Raw genomic sequence first — 23,109 nt, 5'->3', positions numbered from 1 at the left:
TCAAGACCATCAAATAATTTACTGTGATTCAACATGTGCCCTCATAGGTGCCCGGAGGGGACTGAGAGGGGTGGAGGACTTGGGTGCCAGTGGCAACAGGGACAGTTCATGACAGTCTGTTCAAATTGTCCATGCGAAGGTCTTGGTCACATCTGTCCACCATCCCTGGACTGGACTGGCTCCAGCATCATTTCCTTCCTTCCCTCCTCTTTCCTTCCTTCCGTCAGCACCTCCTCCCTGCATCCGGCACCTCCACGTCCTGAGCCTGTGCCGGGATGGGCACAAAGGACATGACTGACTGCAGGCAGGGGATTGGCAGAACTGGGGGAGCAGGGACATCAAAGGGGATTGAAGTTCATCTGGCTAGCTGGGGTCACTGCCCCAGATGTCTTGCTGGTCCCTGCCTCACCTGGTGTCAGGACAGCACACACTTGCAGCTCATGCAGCCGGGACCACTCTCATCAGGCGGGTTCAGTTTCCTCAGTTTATGCTGCCGAATCTCACGTACTAGCGTGTAGAAGGCATCCTCCACACCCTGGCAACAGAGGAAATGGATCAGAAAGGACACTGAGGCGAAAAGGGGTGCTGTCTGGGTAAGAAACTCCCTGCCTGGATCAGGTAACACCCCAACACTGGAGGCTCCCTTCCTCAGCTGCAAAAATCAAAACAAATAGGGAGCTGGGCTCTGGCCATCTAAAAGGCATGGGCCACTCACCACAGCAGGTCACTCCTGAATATCACTGAAAAGTAAGAGCCACTTAACTCAGGACTCTCCCAGACCCCCAGTATGTCTCAAGGTTGAACAACCTAACAATACCTTAAGGGCTTAAAACTAGCAAGTATCCATAGGACAGTGGGGACAAGAAGAACTAGGCCCCTGGGTCACCGCTCCGGCCTGGCTCAGGGCAGCTCTCTCCATGGACCCCCATCCTGCTCTAGAGAACTGCAGGGCGTAAGCCCAGACCCTGGCCCTTGCCTCCCTCACAGCCCTGCGGTCTGGGAGACTTACAGCATGAGGGCCGCTGGGTCACATGGGTCCCGGGGGGTCCCAGAGGGTCCCGGAGCTGGAGCCAGAGCCAGAGCGGCTGCCCTGTGTTGAGGGAGAGGGGCGATGAGCTCTGCTCCCTGGCTGGGGTGGGGGACGGTGAATCCTTGACTAGCTACGGAGAGGGGAACAAGCTCACCTGTCGGGTCTTGGCTGATGTTTCAATGTAGGGGATGCCATAGCTTCGAGCGAGGTCCTGAGCCTGCCGAGACTCAACAGTGCGAGCGGCCAGGTCACATTTGTTGCCCACCAGCACCATTGGCACATCATCTGAATCTTTCACCCGCTTGATCTGCTCCCTGGAGGGGGATGGGGTGTATGTGAGCCAGCTAGCAGGTTGCAGGCACGACTGCGTCCAGGACATTCAAAGAAAGACATAAAGCCTCAGTGTGCACAAAGAACCTTCCCCACATATGCCACAGGCTCATGGGCTGGTCATAGGTGGCTCACCTGTACTGATGGATGTCTTCAAAGGACTTGGTGTTGTTGATGGCAAATACACAGAGGAAGCCCTCCCCTGTGCGCATGTACTGGTCCCTCATGGCACTATACTCTTCTTGACCTGCTGTGTCTAAGATATCCAGTAGACACGTCTCCCCATCAATGACTACCTGTTTCCGGTAGGAGTCCTGCAAAAGAACACAGCTTAGGGGTCCTACCTCTCCTCAGAAAGAGAATCCACAGAGCCAGCCTACCCTTGTACCTCTCATACCCTGATGGATCGAGTAGGTAGGTAGGAGTCAGCCCCACACCATCTGCAAGGCCTGGCTGTTTAGGCCTGTCCCGACTCTTACCCATGACCACCGCCAGAGCCCTCCTCTGGCAGGTAGCCCAAGCTCACCTCTATAGTGGGATCATATTCGTCCACAAAATGGTTCTGGATCAGCTGGATGGTCAGGGCACTCTTTCCCACGCCTCCAGCGCCCACCACCACAAGCTTGTATTCTGTCATCGCTTCTACAGGGGCTACCAATCCAGGAGCTCCTGCCCCACCTGCCAATGAGAAGCACACTTAGCCAGGCTCTAGCCACTTGAGACTGCTAATAGATGCTTGACCCAAGGGCTCTCTCCAACATCGAGTAGGCAGGCCAGCCAGTAGCCCAGTCAATCACCTGTGGCACCTCCAGCTCGAAAAGGGAGGAAGGACCCCCCCCCAACCTCCTCCAACAGCACTTAATGGCTGTATGAGGAAGCAGGGAGAGGCCCCCAAGGCAGGGCTGACAGCTGAGAGCTTCTTCCAACCACGCACCCAAATTAGAAGTCGCTAGGTAGGCAGAAACCCTCAACTGGAGGCGCCTGAGGGCTGAGGCCACCCCCCAAAAAACAGGTCCTGCCACGGCGGCCTCAGCGTGCCCAGGCAGGCCAATGCCAGCCTACAACCGGCTCCCGCCCGCCGGCATGTGGGTGCAACCTACAACTATTTACTGAGCGCCTACTGCATGCCAGGCGCGGTCCCGACAGCGGGGGAAGGGTGGCTGGAGAAGGACCCTGCCCTCCACTAAAACAAACCTTCCACAAGGGGCCAGGGAGCCTTCACAGAGGGGGGAAAAAACGCGGCTGAGGGTGTGGGAAGCAGGTGACTGCAGGAACCCGAAGGGTAGCTGGGAGCAGAAGGCCCTATTTGGGGCCCAACGCGGGTGTCCTTGTGGCCCCGAGGCCCGAGCGCGATGGCCGCGGGGCGCAGTCTCCGGAGGCCCGGGCGGCGCCTCGCTGGGAGGACGGCCACAGGCAGAGCGAGCCCAGCCGCAGAGGCGGGCAGCCGGACGCTAGGCACGCTGCCGGGCCGAAAGGAGCTAGGAAGCACAGATCACCTGCGCCCCGCGCCCCACCCCGTGCCCGCACTCACCGCTGGCTGGCGCGACTGCCCCCGGGGCCGGGGCCGGAGCCGGGGCAGGGCGGGGGCGCGGACGGGCGCCGACTGGGCCCGCGCATGGGCTCCGTCCGCGGCGGGTGCGGCTCGGGCTGCGGGCGCCGGGCGCGGACGACGGAGACTTGGCCGGGCCCGCGCTCGCCCCGCCCCGCTCCGCCCAGCGCCCGTCCGTCAACTCAAGGCGTCCGGTGATTGGTCGAACTCCGCCTCACCGCGACCTGATGTGGTTGGCTGAGCAACCCATCCGTCAGAAGCCGCAGCTAGGCGGGGCTTCCTGGAGTAGCGGGGAAGGCAGTGTCGGAACTTGGGTGCTGCACTCCACAGTGATGCCTACCTAGTTCCTAGGTGCAGAAGAAAGACGGAGACGGTGCTTACGAGCCCGGAATTCCTCCGGAGAGAAACTGCTGCACGCTCGGGTCGCGTCGAGGGCCTGCCACAGAGCCTTCACCCTGCAGCCTCACTAAAAGCCCACAAACGGAAAGATCATTCCGAAAGGGTCCTGGCGTCGGGACAGTCAGCGCTGCGGACGCGGAATACCAGAGGAAGACAGAGTTCGCCGGAACCCCTAGCTGCCTCTTCCCATAGGCCGAGGTGGAGCGAAGGCTCCATCCTGGGGCAGCGTCTGCCCGTCACACCGCGCTCCTCGTGCTTTGGAGAAGACACCCTACCTCTCCCAAACTCGAGGTCCCAACACTGAAGCAGCTTATACTGCGTCCACTTGAAGAACGATCCCGAAAGTCAGAAAAGTTGGTATTGGGGCGAAATGAAGTGTTCCACCCACTCGAGCAAGTAGGGTACATCTGTGTCAGATGCAAATGACATGTTTTCAACACTTTTTGAAATTTCAAAGAAACGAGTAAGCACGTCCTCAGAAAACCGACAGGGCTTTTACTCAGGTGGTGCAGGCCTGAGATTGCGTGCTCACCCCGGTCGCCGTCCGGGGTGCGAGCTCGGCTTGGTCTATTCAGCTAGCAGGCAGATAACTTAGAGCTGGCCAGAAGCTTCTCACGGGCGGCTCTCTGAACCACTGTGAGCATCCGGCTGGTCTCTCTTACTCTAAGGAGCCCTTCCACCGGATCTGCCGCGTGTCCCGGCAACCGTTGCTAGGGGGCGGGGCTCATCTTGTAGCAGCCCCGGATGCCCGCGGCTCACGAATATTTGGGTATTCAAATGAGCCCCGCCCCCGTTACCATGGCACCAGGTCCGCAACCCCAAGGCGGTGATAAAAATAAAAAAAGCCCTCACTTGAGAGGGCGACCGCCGCGGTGGAGGGGCCCGGGGCTGCGCTCCAAGTCTTGGGCACCCAGGCCCACACCTCAGGTGAGAACCTGGCACCGCCTCGACACGTCCTTTGTCCTAGGGGGAACCTGGACCGAGGAGTAGAGCCCACATCTTGTGGGAGAAAGCATACAGGACAGAGTAAGCAATGAATCATGTAGTGCAGTGGAAGGGGATCACTCTTACTAGAAAAATGTATTTGGGAAAGACAGGAAGTACAGGAGTTAGGGGTAGACCAAACCTGGATGGAGGCCACGGAGGACGACCATATAGAAAGGATACTTAAATGTTATGAACAGAGTTCTCACTCTAGCCATTGTCTCTTGAGTATAAGACCTGTGGCCAAACACAGACCTCTGTATGTTTAAGGAGAAACAGTATATAAGCTTTCTGCCAGAGGTGTAGAGGCACCTGAAAAAAAACTCTTTAAAAAAGTATGGGAAGGAGTGAGTGCAGGAGAGGTGGACCACAGAAGATGATTGACAAGAGCATACCCAAGATCCCTGTAGGAGTGGAAGTAGGGTTTGGATCATATCTTCCTTCATTTGCAGTTGGTGACCTAAAGGGACCCTGGCTGAATATCTGCTTCATTCTCCATTAGAAGAGTCACAGGGAGTTCAGGACCAGGCCCCTACCTAACAGCCCTCCATTCTTGTACCTGCTTGCTTCTGGGTACCGTCAGCCACAGAGCACAATGACCTAGCCAGGAAGCTAATCTAATTCTCTTTTACAGGTGTTACATGTAAACACATGTGGCCCCCTTGCCCGGATGTTTGACCTACAGCAGGAGCCAGCTACCTTCAGGTACTTTATTCAGAGAAATGTGTGGTTGGAGGGAATGCCTGCTATCTTAATCCTGAACCTAGACTCAAGAGACCATTAGTGAAGGCAGATCCACAGCCATGGTCTGGGCAGCCCAGGGAACTGTCAGTAACCACTTGCTGCTGGTCACTACAGGCAACTTGTTCAGTATCCCTAACCTTACAGACTTTAAAAACAGTATCTAACAAGCATGTGCCTCTCTCTCTCTCTCTCTCTCTCTCTCTCTGTGTGTGTGTGTGTGTGTGTAGCACAGAGTACAGGTACCCTCAGAGGCCATAAAAGGGCATCTGATTCCTTGGTTACAGGCATCTGTGAGCCACCCAACATGGATGTTAGGAATCAAACACAGGTCCTATGCAAAAGGAGCAAGTGCTTTTAACCACTGAGCTAGCTTTCCAGCCCCAACTCACAGCCTTTGTGAAGCCCCAGACGGCAAAGCCTGGAGGCAGTACTCATTGAGTGGACACTGTGGGAAACAAATATCAAACCAGGGGCCAAGGAGATAGCTCAGAGAGCAAATTGATTGCTTTGTAATCATGAAGACCTGAACTTGATCCCCAAAATTATCATACAAAATCCCAGGCATGGTAGTGTGAGCTTATAATTCCAGCATTATGGACACAAAGCTTAGCCTACTTGGTGAGTTCCAGGCCAGTGAGAAACTTTATCTCAAAAGTAGAAGATGGCACCAGAGGAATGGTACTCAAAGTTGTTCTCTGGCCTCCACATTCACACACACTAACACATACACACAAAATTGTAAAATGAATAAATACATCTTTTTTTTGAAAAATACAGAAACAAAGGGTATCAGCCCAACCCAAAACAACAACTAAAGAGCTGAAACTAGGACCAGAATGTGTGCTATCCCTTTATCTAGACCGTTGACGTTGCCCCAGGGCCCCGCAGGCCAGACCTGATGAGGCTGGGAGACAGGAAGCTGATGGCAGATCAGAGTTGGCCTAGTGGCTTTTTGGGCCATTGCTGTGAACTAGAATCTTGTAAAGGAAACTTGACCTCTGCCTCTCTTAACAGGTTGGATGTGGATGGACCCAGCCTGGGATGGATCCCAGGGGTCTCGACCAGGCACAGCTAGTATCCGGGTACGGGAGCTGAGCTGGCAGGGTCTAAACAACCCCCACCCACAAAACAAAAGACTGGGCAGCCATGGGGATATCCACAGGGAGCGGCGGGTGGAGGAGCACCTATCCCCTGCTCGACTGGTAAGTGATTGGGACCTAAGGCTCCACCATGGGTCTGCATGAAGTGACATCCTGGTACCCTTTCTGCTGATGTCTAGCTTTCCCTCCACTAGGCATCTCCTGCCTTTCTACCCTTAGGGTCCCTACCAAGTGACAGACACAAGCATCCCCAGGCACTGAGATCACAGATGGCACTGTTGGGCCAAGATTCCATAACTATTGGCTGAGGCCTGTGCTCAAGCCGACAAAAAGTCCCTTACCTAAGAGCTAATATTGCAACGGGGGGACTAAGAGGTGGCATAGTGGGATGCTGGGAGGGCAGCTGGTCATGATCCATGACCCCTACCAAGGATAGAGTTTCTCTGTCTCCTCTCAACCTGCCTGAGATAGAATCTGTCCTTGGAACACTGACTACATTGGCAGCAGGTAAAGGCTTTCCTCCAAATCTAGTACAAGAGATTGTTGTACCCCATCCCTGAGTCCTAAGGTTCTGTAGAGTCCACCTGCACGTCTCTGATGCTCTCGGAGTCTACTCATGGTCGACCATCATGAGGGAGAGAATCTTGATGGATGGTATCACCCAGGACCTCCTCAGAATAACTGGTTAGCCTGCTAGGCCAGAACCTGCATGTGCTCCCCAAGGTCCCCACTGATGCCATAGTGGGTGTGGCCCAGGGTCCTAAGAGATCATGGCAGCATTTCATAAACAAGAATGTCTTGTCTAGTCCATCTACAAGAACAGACAAACCAGTAGGGCCCCCAGGTCTTGACTTCCAGCATGAGTGTTTTTATATGTCCTCTGGTCCAGGTATGCTGTGGCTGGATGCTGCTCAGCAAGCCTCTGGGCTCCAACTGCATTGTTGGGTCTGTTCTGAAGGTCTCATCTGGAGACTGGCACCCCAAGTGCAGGCACTTCCCTGGCAGCACTCCTTCCCTGGTAGTCAAACAGTTACAGTCTCTGCTCACGTCATGCCCACCAGCCAAACTCTTATGGAAAGCCCAACCCGGATGAGTCAGGGGAGCACCTCTACCTGCTCCAGTGGGCACTTTTACAGAGTCCTCAGCCAAGAGCATGGAGAGAACCTGGAGTGACACCTGATGATTTCTGCAGCAGGCCCTGGCCCAGGTAGATGACCTCCAACTGGTGAGGGTGCTGGAGATGTGTGTGGACACCCGTAAGAACAGCCTGGGGAACTTCGGTGAGAGCCACTGGTCACACCCATGCCCCTGTGACTGTCACAGCTAGTCCTTTCGATGAGCCAGTTGTGTTTCCTGGTTGTAAATGAAAAGCAAGCAAACACCTTGGGCAGCATGTCTCTTTCCTTAAGATTGGACCTTAGAACTAAGATCCATACTCAGCTTAGAAGTTTTAGCCTGGGGTCTAGATCTTAAATGACTTTTCAGAAGGACCACACCAAACACCAGTACCAGTATGGCAAAGGTACTGTGCTCCCATGCAAAGTACCCCAGAGCTTATTTGGAAATGATTTGGAATTTATAGATACAGCGTACAAATGTTATATTGATCCCTCATGTACCTTTTCCACAGAATCCCCTTCTGCAATTACCACAGAGATATTACCATTCTCTCTTCCTAACACCTGTGCATGAACACACACACACACACACACACACACACACACACACACCTGAAAACCATGTTTTTAAAACCCGTTTGAGATAAGGTTCCTCTTGTTCATTACTGTTTTAGTGCCCACTTCCTACAGAGAACATTATTTTAAGTCCCCTGTATAAAGACCCAAGTGTGAGAAGAATGCTGATAGAGCACTCTTATCTATGTCACCAAAACCAGCCCAACAGGAAAGATTCTTGCTGTTCAGGACAGCTGTACATTTGTTTGCTTTTCTCTGATTACAAGTGAAGTTAAACACCCCATCCTGGTTAGCTTGGTTTATGGTTTTGCACATATGTGTTTGACAGCCCCATGTAGGATCTCTATGCACCTGTGAGGCCAAGGGACACCTGCTCTCCCTTGGAGCCTTATAGGCTACCCTGCCCTCTTTTCAGCTTTTAGGGATTCTGTCTCAGAGGGCCAGGGTCTCACCCTAAGAAACTTTGAAAATGGGAGCCTTCTGGAGCTTTAGGCTGTGAAGGACACTGGCAGGGCATTCCTGAGACTGGTTACCTAATTTGCTGCATAGTGAAAGACGTGTCTCGGGGCAGTGGGGAGGGGTGCTTTAGGACCTGGTGAATGAGGGGAGATGCTCAGGGTTCACCCACCCATGTCAACCTGGCTCCACTTCTTCAAGCCAAGTTCTTGCCAGTGTGTGTGCCTTCTGCATCCGTTTTATCTGTGCTAGCCTATACAGGGGTGAAAGGGCATGCAGTCCTACATGGTGAGGGAAAGAAGGTTCAGAATACCTTCAGAGGACCCACAGAGTCAGCCCCACTATGAGACAGAAGAGGCCACGGGCCTGTGAAAAGCCCCTCAGATGTTGATGCCTCTTGGGAATATGGGGAGCAGAAGACACTGCAAAGAGATGGGCAGGGTTGTTGGGGCTAGGCCAACCTCTCCTTCCTGTGATCCACAGGAGTGCACCTCCCTAACCTGATCCAACTGAAGTTGAACCACAGCTGCCTGGGCTCCCTCAGGTGAGAACCTGGTCTAGGGCAAGCAAGGGCTGGGGCCTGGAACTCAATTATGGCAGGCTGCCCCTATTCTCAAGACTCTGCTCTACGCTGTTGACCCTTGGAGGGTGAAGGCTACTGTCAAATGGTTTTAGAGACATTACTCAGGTGTGGGCTCTGTGGAAGGGGGAGAGAGGAGACTCCTGGGGTAAGATCCTTTATGGGTGGGTCCCAGGTATCCTGCCTTCCAAGTATCTTGGTGTCCCTGGCTCCTATTTCTAGCACCCTACAGTGAGACAAGTACCTCTTTATCACCCTCATAGGGAGGCACTTGTCACTTGTGAGTGATGGGAAACCAAAACTGGGGTCTTGTTCAAGGTGGTCATACTAGGTCCTGTGGCTCGTAGGCCAAGTGTGTTCTCTGACCTCCAGAAAAGTGAAGGGTTTCTGGAAGACAGCCTCAAACCAGGCTAGACTTAGAGCTTCCAAGCACCCTTACTTCATTACAACCCAAGCATTAACATAAGGGCCAGGAGATGGAGGGAAGTAGTTGGTATTCCTAGGGAAAAGACACGATAGGAGCTGCCTCCAAGCTGACCCTCCACTTGAGGCTGCATACATCTCCTGAACCGGGACTGAAATATTAAGAAAGTTTAGTGTTCTCAGAGTTCTCAAGAGCTAGCTTAAAACACTGTATTCAAAATTCTAGGCCACCTTGTGGTTCTGTCTCACTGGACTAGAAAAAAAAATGAAACAAAAAAAAAACAAAACAAACAAACAAACAAACAAACCCAAAGCCATGAATACCAGCAGACTGGTAGTTTGAAGATGCTGCTGGCTGATGCCTAGAAGTGTAGGGAGGGAAATTCCAGTCAAGATTCTAGAAAGAGCCTGGGATGTAGCTCAGAGCTCAGTTGATAGAGTGCTTATAATTAATACATGAGCCCCTGGATTCAATCCACAGCAATAGACACACCACAGACACACACACACACACACACACCACACACACACACACACACACACACACACACACACACACACCACACACACACACACACACACACACATACACACGGGGGGGGGGGGCGAGCTGTTCTGGCTTTTTCCTCTTGCTCTCATCTTCTCTCAAGTTTTAACTATCTGAATTGGACTCCAAGTGTAGCTTCCAGTTGTTTCCAGTTGGTTTCCTTACATTGCTGTTTAACAAATAACGCAGTAAGCAGAATTCAACAAAACAATGAAGATGTATAAATGCAGGCAAAGATATGCGAGCTGATGCCTCTGCATCATGGAGCAGAACAAATGTCTAGGAGCCACATGGTGCTGGAGCCCAGCAGACGTTTCTAGAGAAGACATAGAACCTGGGGTTGAATGGTATTTTAGCAGATGGCTCTTTCTCCAGATTAACAGAGTTTTCTAGGTCTGGGTGAACAAATTATCTCAAAGGACAATAAAGGTCTATAAAATAAAATGAAAGATGCTAGGTATGGTAGCAAACACCTTTAATCCCAGTACTCAGGAAGCTAAGGCAATGTCATTTCTGTAAGTCCAAGACCAACATGATCTACAAAGTGAATTCTAGGCCACCCAGGGCTGCACAGTGAGATCCTGACTCTAAAAACCAAATCAATGATGGATATGGCACAGAAGCAAAGGCAGCACACAGCTAAGAAATAATGATGCTGGGTGTGGTGGTGCAGCCCTGTGATCTCACACTAAGTATCAAAGCTGAAGGTTAGTGTCAGCTCCATAGATAGTTCAACACCAACCTGGAACACATGTGACCCTGTCTCAAAACAAAAAAGGAATATAACAAGGCAATTCTAAAGAAAACATAGTCAGATTGCAAATGTTTTAAAAAACACCCTCAGCAATTTGATCACAGCAAAGAAAACCATAGGGCGACTTTGCTTTCTTTCAGTTACCCAATCCTGCACATAAGGTCATCAGTGTTTACCAACCTGTAATGATTGAAAATGAACAGATATTTATAACAGGAAACTGAATAACAGCATCCCGTAAAGTGCAATTTTAACTTAGATGGTGGCAAAGATGCGTATTAAATATTAAAATCTCAGGTAGTGTTATAAGGGCTAGGAAATAATCTTAATGTACTGGCTGTCATCTTCCCTGAAGCTGAGATAATTTAGCCCCTGAAAATAACTGCTGACATGCATGCAAATGAAATACATGGACTGGAATTGCCACAGAATGACTTCATGCTGTCAGAGCTTGGACAAGCATCTTTTGTTCAGTGCCACTGTGTGTGAAACTCCACTTACACTCTGATACTCCATAGATAATTTGTTAAAATAAATTCGAATGGCCAGGCAGTGGTGCATGCCTTTAATCGCAACACTTGGGAGGCAGACAGGCAGGTCGGTTGGTGAGTTTGAGGCCAGCCTTGTCTGCAGAGATAATTTTAGGATAGCAAGATCACATAGGGAAACTCGTCTCAAAAAACCAACCAACCGAAACAAAACAAAATTGTACCTCATATATATATATATGTATGTATATATGTATGTATGTATGTATGTGTGTGTGTATATGTATGCCTTTATTGCTTATCATTCTCTCTCTGCAAAGAGATGCTAGGGCTCCATTCCTGTACCATGTGCTAATTTGAGGATGGATTCTCTTGTTAATTCCTAGGATTTATCTTTTATATTTGGATGCAAAGTTGTCTGCAAAGCAAAGTCATTCCCAATGACCTCAAGTCTGGTCTGTCATTTGTGAGGACCATGTGCATATGCAAAGAACTCTGGATCCTGAGCTGGTCTCCTCTTATCTCAGTGCTGGGTTATCTGTGTACTACAGACTTCGGTGTACAGTATGCACTACACTCTTCTCTGCTATCCTTACTCCAGACTGACCTTGACAGTCCTGAGTCATTGTGGCTCTAGTTAGTTAGGATGAAACGAGGTAGACACTATTAGTGAAATGGTAAAAAGTCAACACACACACTCAAACTGTACCATGGGAAGATAAATTTGGAGGTTGGCAGTCATGCTGTGAGGTGCTCGAAACCAAGACTTCAAACATGACCTGGGAGGTACCTTTATCTACGAAGGGAACTATTTCTCTGTGGAAGTATATGCAATGTCCCCAGAACCCCTTTCCACACCCCTGGTAAGAACTGCATCTGACCCACTTTCTCCTACCAACGCTTATCTAGGAGATGGGAATTATAGTCCTAGTGGACCAACTAGCTCCACCACCAACCTCCTGCCCTTGGCCTAGGTGATACTTAGAATCAGGTTCTTAAAACCAGAGTCACATAGGCCACACATACTGCAGTAGCTCTGGTTGTATAAACCATCTTGTTTGTTTCCTCAGGTATTTTTTTCTTTTTGGGTAATTATTACAAACTTGAGGAAATACTGTACTTCCAAGTGTAGTGGTTCACACCAGGAATCTCAATGCTTAGCAGGCAAAGTGAGGGGTGTTGTGATGTGTTTGTGGCCTGACTGGGCTACATACAGAGTAACTTCTGGCCCAGCTTGACGAGGAATAGACCCTATTCCAAAAGTTGAAAGGAATGATGAGAGAGGAAGGAAGGGGACAAATAGCAAAGGGGTTTTTTGTTTTTGTTTGTTTCAAGACATCGTTTCTCTGTGTAATTGTGATGATCCTGGAAATTGCTCTGTAGACCAGGCTGGCCTTGAACTCACAGAGATCTGCCTGCCTCCTCTGCTTCTCAAATGCTGGGATTAAAGGTGTGAGCTGCCACATTCAACTAGCAAAGCTTTTAATAATTGGAAGAAACTGCTGAACAGTGGAGGCACATGCCTTTAATTCCAGAATGTAAGAGGCAGAATCAGGCAAATCTCTGGGTTATAGGACACCCTTGTCTACAAAATGGGTTCCAGGACAGCCAGGACTAAACAGAAAAACCCTGTGTTGAAAAAAACAAAACAACAACAACAAAAAGACTGAAACTGGGCCGAAGATATAGTTGAGCCAACAGAGTGCTTTCCTAGTGTGTACAGGCCCTGGTCAGATCCCCAGCACTATATAAACCAACCATGGTAGTCCATGCCTGTAGTGTCAGAATGTGAAAGGTCATGCTCAACTACATATGGAATTTGTGGCCAGCCTTGGATATATGAGACTCTGCCTACCTACTCTTTGGGGTTAAAAGAAAACAAACCAGCCTGAGAAGAAACACTATTGGTTTTCCTGAGTGGGTCATGTTTTCTTCATGTATCTGAATTCCCCAAACTTCACATGAGGAGTTAGTTTCAATATTACACCATCAGCACATCATAGCAGTCTGCCTCCTGATTGCTAACCCTTTTGTTATTTATTTTATTTTTTTGCTTTATAGCACTTGTCAGGGCCTGATACCTCGTTAAACAGCAGCAATGATAGTAGCAGGCATCCTTAGCTTATTTCTGATTTTGACTGACATGTGTCCATTTCTCAAGGGATGCTGTAACTGACATTTCTCCCTTAGTCTTTTTATTTTTTTAAGATTTATTTATTTATATGAGTACACTGTAGCTGTCCTCAGACACCAGAAGAGGGTATCAGATCTCATCACAGATGGTTGTGAGCCACCATGTGGTTACTGGGATTTGAACTCTGGACCTCTGGAAGAGCAGTCAGTGCTCTTAGTCGCTGAGCCATCTCTCCAGCCCTTCTCTCTTAGTCTTATTATTGATGTGTTCTCCCTTAATGGATTTTAATGGTGGTAAGTCATCCTTGCACTCCAATGTCAATATTACTGGATCATATTTTTAATTTTTCCTTTATATATGGGTATTTGCCTGTATGTATGTCGGTGCACCAAGTGTGTGCCTGGTGCATGAGCAGGTTTTTTAATTCCCTGACACTGGGCTGCATGGGTATGAGCTGCCATGTGGGTGTTGGAACCTCACGTCCTCTGAAAGAATAGCCAGTAATCTTAACCTCTGAGCTCTTTCAAATTCTGGCCTCCAACTCTGATCTTCCTGCACCTGCCTAAATAAACCTCCCAGGTTTAGGCATGTGGTACCACAGGCTAGTCTTGAATTTTGTTTAATCTAAACTGTACTTAAACTCAGTATGTTCTTCACCTCCGTTCCTTCATATCAGCCTCAGTACTGACTTATGCCTCAATCCCCAGTTTTATAACATACTTTTAAACATGGCTCAAACCTGAAGAGTACTACTTTCAGTTTTTTGTTGTTGGTGGTGGTAGGGACAGGGTATGTGCACATGTATGCAGGTGTCACTGCCTCTGTAAATACATGTGGAGGCCAGAGGCCAACACTGTCTTCCACTATCACTCTCCACATCTTTTAAGACAGGACCTCTCATTAAGCCCAGAGCTTGATGTTTCAATGAGGTAAGCTGGCCAGTGATTGCCGGGATCACTTACCTCCTGCCGCTTGCCTCCCCGGTGCTTATGTGTGTGTGCTGCTATACCTGCTTTAAGTGGGTACAGGGGATCCAAACTCAGTACCTCATTGCACATCAGACACTGTACCCTCTTAGCTGTCATTTCCCTAGCTCTTGAACCAAGTTTTTTGTTCTGTCAATAACAACCTTGCCAAGGCTTAAAGCTGTTGGTGCATGTTCATAATGGTCTTTTATTGTCTCACATTGCTGCTGTGGCTACTGTGTTTTTCTTTTCAAATGCACTGGTATTTGTGTTGTCTTCCTTAATTCTACTTCTTTTTAAATTTTTTTTTAAAGATTTTATTTATATGGATACACTGTAGCTGTCTTCAGACACACCAGAGAGGGTGTCACATTACATTACAGATGGTTGTGAGCCACCATGTGGTTGCTGGGAATTGAACTCAGGACCTCTGGAAGAGCAGTCAGTGCGCCGAACCTCTGAGCCATCCCTCCAGCCCAGTTTAATCCTTCTTTAGTCTTGCCAGTTAGAAAAACCAGCTCTGGGCTCACCCTTCTCTTGACCTCATCCTTACTTCTAGGCTTTGTTATTGTTTCTTCTCCTTGAGCTGAGGGCTTCCCTCAGTTCTAATCCTCCAGCTTTTTTCTTTTCTCAATCAGTCTCAAGTAACCCAGGCTGACCCAAAACTGGCCTTCTTCATTATTTTTTGTTATTTATCTATGGTTATTTTGTCTGCATGTATGCCAGTGCACCATGAGCATGCCTGGTGCTCTCAGAGGCCAGAAGAGAGTGTCAGATCCCTGGAACTGGAGTTTTAAATTGTCATGAGCTGACATGTTGATGCTGGGGATTGAGCTCTGGTCCACTAGAGGAACAGCCAGCCCTCTTAAGCACCGAGCCATCATCTGTCTCTCCAGCACCTGGTCTTGAATTCTTCATCTTCCTGTCTCTGCTTCTACATCTCAATTGCTGAGAATACAGGTGTGAGCCACAGTGCCTGGCTTGGTTTGTTTCCTTTTTGAGACAGGGTTTTTCTGGATATCCTGGCTGTCCTAGAACTCCTTCTCTCTGGAGATAGGCTATCATTGACAGACCCACCTGTGTCTGCCTCCAGAGTGCTGGGCTTAAAGGCATAAGCCACCACACACAGCTTGTTTTATTTTTTCTTAAATATTTATTTATTATTTTATGTAGATGAGCACACTATAGCTGTCTTCAGACATATCAGAAGAGGGCATCAGATAACATTACAGATGGTTGTGAGCCACCATGTGGTTGCTGGGAATTGAACTCAGGACCTCTGGAAGAATAGTCAGTGCTCTTAACTGCTGAGTCAGCTCTCCAGCACACCCCCTCCCCAGCTTGTTTTATTTAAAATAATTGGGGGAATCTCACTAGGTTGCCCAGGCTAGCCTTGAACTGAGGTCATGATGTTGTTTCCTTCAGCTTCCTGAACTGCATACAATACAGGCATACCACCATACCAGGCTATCTTAACTTTCTGCTACGTCCATTTTAATCTAAATTTTAACTTTTTAAACTTTTCTTTGTGTCTGTTACAAGATTGTACAAACAATATATGCTTTACTTTATATGCCATCAACTCTTAAGAATTTTACAGTTTTCCTATTACTACAGGGCATGACAACAATCTAATTACTTCCTAATGCTTGCTCCTCTACAACAATAAGAATCCATCTTTAGCTGGATATGTGGCCCACCAAAAGAAATGGAAGTTACTTGGCTTCCTTGAAGCTCAGCTCAGCCATGTAAGTCTTTTTCTGAGCTCCAGGTTGCAAGAAGTGGATAAACTCTAAAAAGGAATGGACTAACAAAACTAAACTGCCTCAGCTACAAGCAAATTAAAGGTACCCCTCGGGAAATGAATGTGAGCTACAAGACCGGTGTGATAAAATATTAACTAGTTGTTTAAAAAATCAGCAGTGCTAAGAACACTTGCTGCTCTCCCAGGGGACCTGAATTTGGTTCCCAGCAGTCATGTCAGGCAACTAACAACCATCTTTAACTCCAGCTCCAGGTAGAGGTCTAACCTTCTTCTGGCCTGCCAGGATAGCTTCACAAGGCATACACTCAGATACACATATACCCAAGTAAAAATAAACCTTGTTTTTAAAAGGAAGGACAGGGGCTGGAGAGATGGCTCAGTGGTTAGGAACACTGACTGCTCTCCCAGAGGTCCCTAGTTCAATTCCCAGCAACCACATGGTGGCTCACAACCATCTGTAATGGGTTCTGATGCCCTCTTCTGGTGTCTGAAGACAGCTAAAGTGTACTCATATACATAAAATTAATAAATCTTAAAAAAAAAAAAAAGGAAGGATAGAACCAGTTCCAACAAGTTGTCTTCTAATCTCCACATGGATGCCATGATGTCATATACACGAGTAAACACACACAACAGGGGGACAGAAAGGCAAACAGCCGGTGTGGACTCCTATATTGAGAGAGAGAGAGAGAGAAAGAGAGGGGGGGAGAGACAAAAACAAAAGGAGGAAGAATAAAATACTATGAAAAATAAGAGTCTCAGAGATGGAGGCAGAGAGGGGGCCTAACTTATGGAGTCTGGGATCTTGACAGAAGTAAACTGTGATGATGGAACACACACACACACACACACACAAATGTAGACTACAGGAAGCTTGTCAGAAAGTAATGGGACTTCAGATAGAAAAAACTCAAAACTAACTCCATAACTGACTCCAGGGTAATCAAGAAAAAAATCAAATTTCTTGGTCTGTGTGTGTGTGTTTCTGAGACAGTTTCTTTATAGAGCCCTGGCTGAACTCACTCTCTAGATCTGTAGACCAGAGTGGCTTTGAATTTGCAGAGATCTGCTTGCCTCTGCCTCCTGAGTGCTGGGACTAAACGTGCAAACTGCCATTACTCAGCTTTAAATTGCTCTTAAAAGGAGGCATGGGGGCTTTCCTCAAACTTCCATGAAACACACTCAAAGGCCCTCAGCAGCAGGAAGACATTGCCAGGTGGCCATACCAGCAGAAGTAGCAATGGTCTGTGAGAACTAAGAGATAAAGACTTTCTGGATAAGACTATCTGGAAAAAGTCACTAGAAACAAATTCTAAGGGATAATTAAGTAGTCATTTGATTACTGGTGTGGTAGTGCACACCTGTGTTAATAGGCTGAAACAGGAGAACTGCCTCAAGTTCCTGGCCAGCCTGGGCTACAGACTAAGAGCACTTGAAAAGGGAGAGGGGGGCTAGAGAGATGACTTAGCAGTTAAGAGCTAAGTCTGCTCTTAAGACCTAGATTCAGTTCCAGTACTCACATCAAGTGGCTTGGCACCACCTGCTACTCTAACCCCAAGGGATCTGATATCCTCTTTTGCCTTCATAAGTACTCACACAAATGTGTACACACACACACTTTTTTTTTAAAATGGTGATTTTAGGCAACTGACTGAGTAAATGCTGAATCTTTACAATTGAAGGACAGAGAGTAAAAGTAAATGTACTGCCTGAGCCACAGCAGAAAACAAGCCCAAATGGGTTATATGTTGGTGAGTTATCACCCAAAGGACTCAGGGCCATGGAAAATAGTGGCAGTGCATGAAGCCTGAGGTCAGGGGTAATTGTACCACCAGGCAGAGAGCAGTTCAGTGTTACAGAAAGAGCATCACAGTAAGAGACAGCAAAGACAGATTCTTTAACACAGAATCTGTGTACCTTTCATGGAGAAGAGGCCCCATGGGTATAGCAGGCCATCATGGGAAGGAAAGCCACAGATAGCAGGTAGAGCTGGGCCAAGGCAGCAGCTTGAAGGCAGCTCCTCAGGGTCAATCTGGTATGTCTTAGGCTGGCCCCTGACCTTTCTAACAAGTTGTGGGTGCTGGTCACCCAGCATCTTTGGGAAGGGGCCCCAACACTCCAGAGAGTTCTGTGCCTAGACATAAGCTCTCCAGGAACATAGTTTAACTATACCCAGGATGCTACAGCAGGGAAAGATAAGGAGTAGGGATCTCTGGAGCCTATAAGCTGGAAACTACCACAAACAAGTTACAAGTATGTAGATGGTAGTGTGGCATTGGCTTCTGTTGGCTAAAGACAACCCTATGACAGCACTGACCACTTACAGAAGTTACTTTTCTTTGTGGCTGCTGTGGCTGAATACCTGGCAAGAAGCAATTGAAGGGAGGAGAGGCTTATTTGGTTCGTGATTTAGGGGATACACCAAGGCAGGGAAGGCATGGCAGCAGGAGCAGCTCATATCTGTGGAAGTGGAAATTTTCTCACATCTGAGCAGATTAAAAAGCAGAAAAGGAGTACCAGCAATCAGCTGGCTTTCTCCCTTCCCCCATTTTATTTTCTTCAAGATCCCTGTCCACGAGTAGATGCCATCCATATTCAGGGTGGATCTTCCCTCCTCAGTTAAATCTTTCTGGAAATGTCTCCACATGCTCCCAATGTGTCTCCTAAGTGATTCTAACTCCATTCAAGTTGACACTGAAGACTAACCATCACACCACTCTGCCTGCTTTCTACAGAGACCTGGGCACTTCTCTGGGCCACCTGCAGGTGCTGTGGCTGGCTCGCTGTGGCCTGACTGACTTGGATGGCATTGGCTCTTTCTTGGCTCTGAAGGTAAGTTTAGCACTTAGGGGCAAGGAATGGAGATCAGTCAGACCCCAGCTGAGATCCCCCATGTGATCCTCAGGAACTTTATGTCTCTTACAACAACATCTCGGACCTGAGCCCACTGTGCCTGCTGGAGCAGCTGGAGGTGCTGGACCTTGAGGGCAACAATGTGGAGGACCTGGGACAGATGCGATACCTACAGCTGTGCCCACGCTTGGCCACACTTACACTGGAGGGGAATCTGGTGTGCTTGAAGCCAAACCCTGGCTCTTCTAACAAGGTGTGTGTGCGGAACACCCAGTCAGCATATATTTGGGAGGGGCCCCCACAGAATAGGAACCTCTAGGCCTCACATGTACTTCCTGGTTTGTTCTCCGTGAGCTCTATCTCTTCTGTCACCAGAGGCCTAAACAGCCAAACTGTTTTGAAATATCAGGTATATATACAAGCTCCTTTACGGCAGGTGAATCCACATACACCCCACGAAGGCCACACATACTCCAAGCTCACTGTCCACCTCAGTAGCTGCTGCTTGGTGTTGACACACAATCAGCTCCACATTCTAGAGGGCTTCCCGGAACCTTGGCTATGGTTCAGGGGTGAGGGTACACACTCTGAAAGGCAGTCTCTGCAGACCCTAGGCTATAGTAGGATAAGGCAATATCACTACTCTGTCTCCTTTGTCTTTCACCATAGCAGTCTGGAAAAGGGAGTCCCAGGAAACAGTTGACCTACAGGGCCACTAGACTCATGTCTGCTGTCCCCCACTCTCTCATTATAGGTACCCCAGAACTACAACTACAGAGCAGAGGTAAAGAAGCTTATCCCCCAGCTCCATATCCTAGATGAGGTTCCTACCACATGCACCAACTTGCCTGCTCCCCAGAAGCTGAGCCAGGACTGGCTGATGGTGAAGGAGGCCATCAAGGAAGGCAGCGTGCTTGACATTCTCCTCCCTCGGCTGGGTAGGCCAGAAACTTACTACACATATCGATACTATGCCCCAACCCCTGACTGCAGAAGAGACTTCCACCAGCCTTCCAGGAAGACAGGCCTCCACCAGTACCCCAAGAGGACAGGCTTCCTTGAACCCCAGGAAAAAGACCTTCACTAGTTCCTCAGGCCATTCAGAGATGGGCGACTATACTTCATTCCCTTTCCCAGCCTCATCTTCCAGATCCATGCACACCAGTCCCAGGTCAAGGTATTCCCATGAGCAGCAAGTTGGATTCCCCTTTCCTATTCTGAGAGAGAGGAGGATCTAATGCTGTAGATCTTTCTAGAAGGAAAGGGCCAGGCCAGCCCTAGGTCACATAGCTTCTTGAATGACAGAGTTGTGCTCTGTGGTCTGAGTTTGAAACATCCTGGCTAACATGAGCCTAGTCATCTCTGGTTCTAACCCTGGACAGATTGTCCCCATGGAGCCACCATTCGGAAACTTGACCCAACATTGCCTGTGCCTGAGACCCAGCCATGGGCCTTGTCCCTGCTGGTCCGTGGGGGTCCCTTGCCTGAAGGTCTGCTTTCTGAGAACCCAGCTACAGAAGACCATGCCAGCAACCTCACCCATGGTAACTGAACCTGTATGTCCCAGAGCTGACCCTGCAGTACCTTGACCCCTAAACCATAGCCATACCCTCTTCTTCAGGTCCTGGTCAAGTTCTCTGTGGGAACCCCACCAAAGGCCTACGGGAACGTAGAAACCAGTACCAGGTATGCCTTTCCCACTCTCCAGAGTAGGTGAGGACTATAACCCCTTTTCCCAAAGTAATCCATCACCTATTGTCCTCACCCCTCAATATACCATCACCCGAAGTCGTCGTCCTCAATCAGACCACCACCCAGAGCTTCCCCCACCATGTATCAGCGTCCAGGGCTACTGGCATGCCCATGCTCTGGCCCTCTCATTCCAGGGTCAGGGTCCCCATACCAGCCCTTTCCCTCCCTAGGAATGGGCACCCCTGGAACAGCTGCCCTCACATAGGCCAGATCTGGCCATCAGACCCACCACCCCAAGGCCTGACCCTGCAGAAAGCTGTGACCTGGCCATGACTGGGCTTCGGGCCTGGAGGGAGCCTGGCCTGCGGTTGGTGCCCCCTCCCTAACAATCCTACCACCTTTTATTCTCTCTGGTGTGGGGGGGCATCTGGGATGGAAGCTTCCATGGCTGAGCAGCCACTGGTCCCCCAGGATAGCCACAGGAGCCACAGGCCAGTGATCTATCCCAGTGTGATGGTCATTTGGGTCTGGGTCTGAGACAGACATGGTTACAGCTTTCCCCTTTCCCCCACCTCAGTCCTCTTCTCCAAAGACAGCTGGAGTTCCAGCAGGAAAGACCTGCTCAGGTCCAAGCCCAAGACCCACAGAAGGCTCCTGTAGAACAGGAAGACCAGACTGGACTCCAAAATTCCCTGACCCCGCCACGCCTGGCCTCAGGTACTACCTCGAGTAACCTGGGTATGGCTATCCCCACTTCAGAGCAGCATATAATATAGTTCAGTCCCTTCCTTTGCCAGGCTTAGGAGGAGCGCATAAGAAACCCTCTTCTGAGCAAAGTAGAGAGGGTCCCATCTCAATTCCTCCTTCACACCATGACATCTCAAGGGCACCTTGGCTAATAAATAAAAGAAGGAGGATACAGGGCAAGTCCAGAGGCAAGCATCTGTTAAGAGTCTCATGGTGGCCAAGGGTATCAAAAAACAGACAATTCTCAAGAGAAACTGCAGGAATCCAGGGATAGAAAAGTGGCTAACAGAACCACCAGGAGACCAAGGCTGAAAAGGTTAGGAACATTCCAGTGGTTTCAACCCAGGCAGGACTGACCTGGGTTGGCATAGGGATACAAATTAAGCCAGGCAGAACCTTTCCAAGAGAACTAGAGTGACTGCAGATGAGGAGACCCTACCCAGCAAGCTTTAGAAAGGTAGGTACGTTGTAGAAATGGATAAAAAGAGGACCAAACAACCACACTTTCACCCCACTGTAGACTGCCTGGTGCTTGCCAGTGGGCAAGAACTACACAGGCTAAAGGACAATAGGAAGGTGACCAGCAGAAGGGTTGACTGGAACAGTATCCAGGTCTCCTGCAACAGATGCTTTTAGGCCTAAAAAGCACTGGGTGACCCTAGCCACCTACCTCAAACTATTACAGAAGCTTAAGAACTAGGCACTCAGGGATGAACATGTACTCAAGGATGACCTTGAGCCCAGGCCTCATGACAATTTGTTTATCTTAGAACAGTGGTTTTCAACCTTCCTAATACTGCAACATAGTTCCTCAAGCTTGGTGACCCTAACCATAACATTATTTTCATTACAACTCTATAACTGTATTAGCTATGGTTATAAATCGTGATATAAATATCTGATATTTAGTATGTAACCCCTGTGGAAGTCAAACCCATATATTGAGAACCACTGCCCTAGAACTAGCCACAGGACTGACGCCATATTTTCTCTGGGAAGCAGATGAGGTAGAGCAAAGGGACGTAGCCTAGTGGTAAAAGGTTGCTGCCCGCCTGTGGGTACCACAAAGGACTTTGAAACCCTCTCTACCTGTGGCTGCACTGCCCGTAACCTGCCACCGTCTCCAGGCTGCAAGATTATGGATGGGCACCACCTTGTTTGACAGGTTCTCTCTGACATGCTGTTTTCTTCCTTGCTTTCTAGAACTTTCCAGGACATCAGGCTTTCACTTGATCCCTTCTCCCCCAAAGTACCCAATGCCACCTGAGTCAGGCATCAGCTCCTTGAGGAGATCTGCAGACCTACCCTTTAGAGGACGTAGGCTTAGAGTCCTGGGCAGCTTGGGGCCTAGCCTGGGTGAGGGGTCTGTCCTAGGTGAGAGGCTGGCTGCAATGAATGCCTTGAGAGCCCTGGAGGTGGCCTCAGGCCCCACCCATCGAACCCAGGGATGTCCAGACCCAAAGCCAGCACTAGGTGCAGCAACTTGCCCTCCAGGGCTCCACTGCCTTCATCACTTGAACCCTATCCCTCCAACCCATTCACTCCCTTAGTGTAACCCTCCCTTGCTGATATCTCCTGGCCTAGGTGGGGCCACAGTGATGTGGGTAGAGATGCTGGGACTAAACTCTTTAGATGTCCCAGTACTCTGGTTATCTATACAGCCCAAATTCTGAGCCTGCTTCCTAGGGTTCAAAATGGCACAACCATCCTGGGAAGATTTGCAGGTTTCCTTATGTGGGGCACCTTATGTTTCCTTTCTCTTGGGGCACCATATACCCTCTGTAAAAGCCAAGTGAATCATTTTCAACTCTCAGGTATGCAGAGATGTGCTTTACTTTGTAAGCAATGGTTGATTCAATAAAATTATGAAGCTGG

The 23,109-nt window shown here is 49.1% G+C and overlaps 2 protein-coding genes across 3 annotated transcripts; one reads left to right on the top strand and one right to left on the bottom strand.

The window, feature by feature from the left end:
- Window positions 1–3,034, bottom strand: HRAS (HRas proto-oncogene, GTPase). Of its 2 annotated transcripts, none has more exons than XM_080912682.1 (6): window positions 2,892–3,034; window positions 1,887–2,038; window positions 1,496–1,674; window positions 1,185–1,344; window positions 410–535; window positions 1–265 (listed from the first exon to the last, which is right to left on the bottom strand). In XM_080912682.1, exons 2-5 carry the CDS (start codon window positions 1,995–1,997, stop codon window positions 416–418), a joined length of 570 nt encoding a protein of 189 aa, XP_080768808.1. In that variant the 5' UTR covers window positions 1,998–2,038; window positions 2,892–3,034; the 3' UTR covers window positions 1–265; window positions 410–415. The 2 variants fall into 2 exon arrangements, with proteins under 2 accessions (XP_080768808.1, XP_080768809.1); XM_080912683.1 differs by having other exon boundaries at window positions 1–259.
- A 674-nt stretch (window positions 3,035–3,708) lies between these two features.
- LRRC56 (leucine rich repeat containing 56) lies at window positions 3,709–22,784 on the top strand (the record flags this gene model as incomplete). Its single annotated transcript, XM_080912727.1, has 13 exons — window positions 3,709–3,771; window positions 4,927–4,997; window positions 6,051–6,238; window positions 7,329–7,416; window positions 8,770–8,830; window positions 18,678–18,774; window positions 18,848–19,048; window positions 19,550–19,733; window positions 20,178–20,339; window positions 20,417–20,481; window positions 20,718–20,854; window positions 21,065–21,204; window positions 22,438–22,784. The coding sequence occupies exons 3-13, from the start codon at window positions 6,056–6,058 to the stop codon at window positions 22,782–22,784; spliced, it is 1,665 nt and encodes a 554-aa protein (XP_080768853.1). The 5' UTR covers window positions 3,709–3,771; window positions 4,927–4,997; window positions 6,051–6,055.
- Between the last annotated feature and the right edge of the window lie 325 nt (window positions 22,785–23,109).

The sequence above is a fragment of the Micromys minutus genome (genome assembly GCF_963924665.1).
Source record: "Micromys minutus genome assembly, chromosome: 2".
Lineage (NCBI taxonomy): Eukaryota > Metazoa > Chordata > Mammalia > Rodentia > Muridae > Micromys > Micromys minutus.
This window is presented reverse-complemented; position numbering and strand designations above follow the sequence as displayed.

Coding starts and splice junctions, on each gene's coding strand:
- HRAS (XM_080912682.1), bottom strand. CDS start 1,997: ATGACAGAATACAAGCTTGTGGTGGTGGGCGCTGGAGGCGTGGGAAAG. Junction 1,675..1,886: donor AATATGATCCCACTATAGAG/GTGAGCTTGGGC, acceptor GTTCTTTTGCAG/GACTCCTACCGGAAACAGGT. Junction 536..1,184: donor CATCAGCCAAGACCCGACAG/GTGAGCTTGTTC, acceptor CTCTGTTGCCAG/GGTGTGGAGGATGCCTTCTA.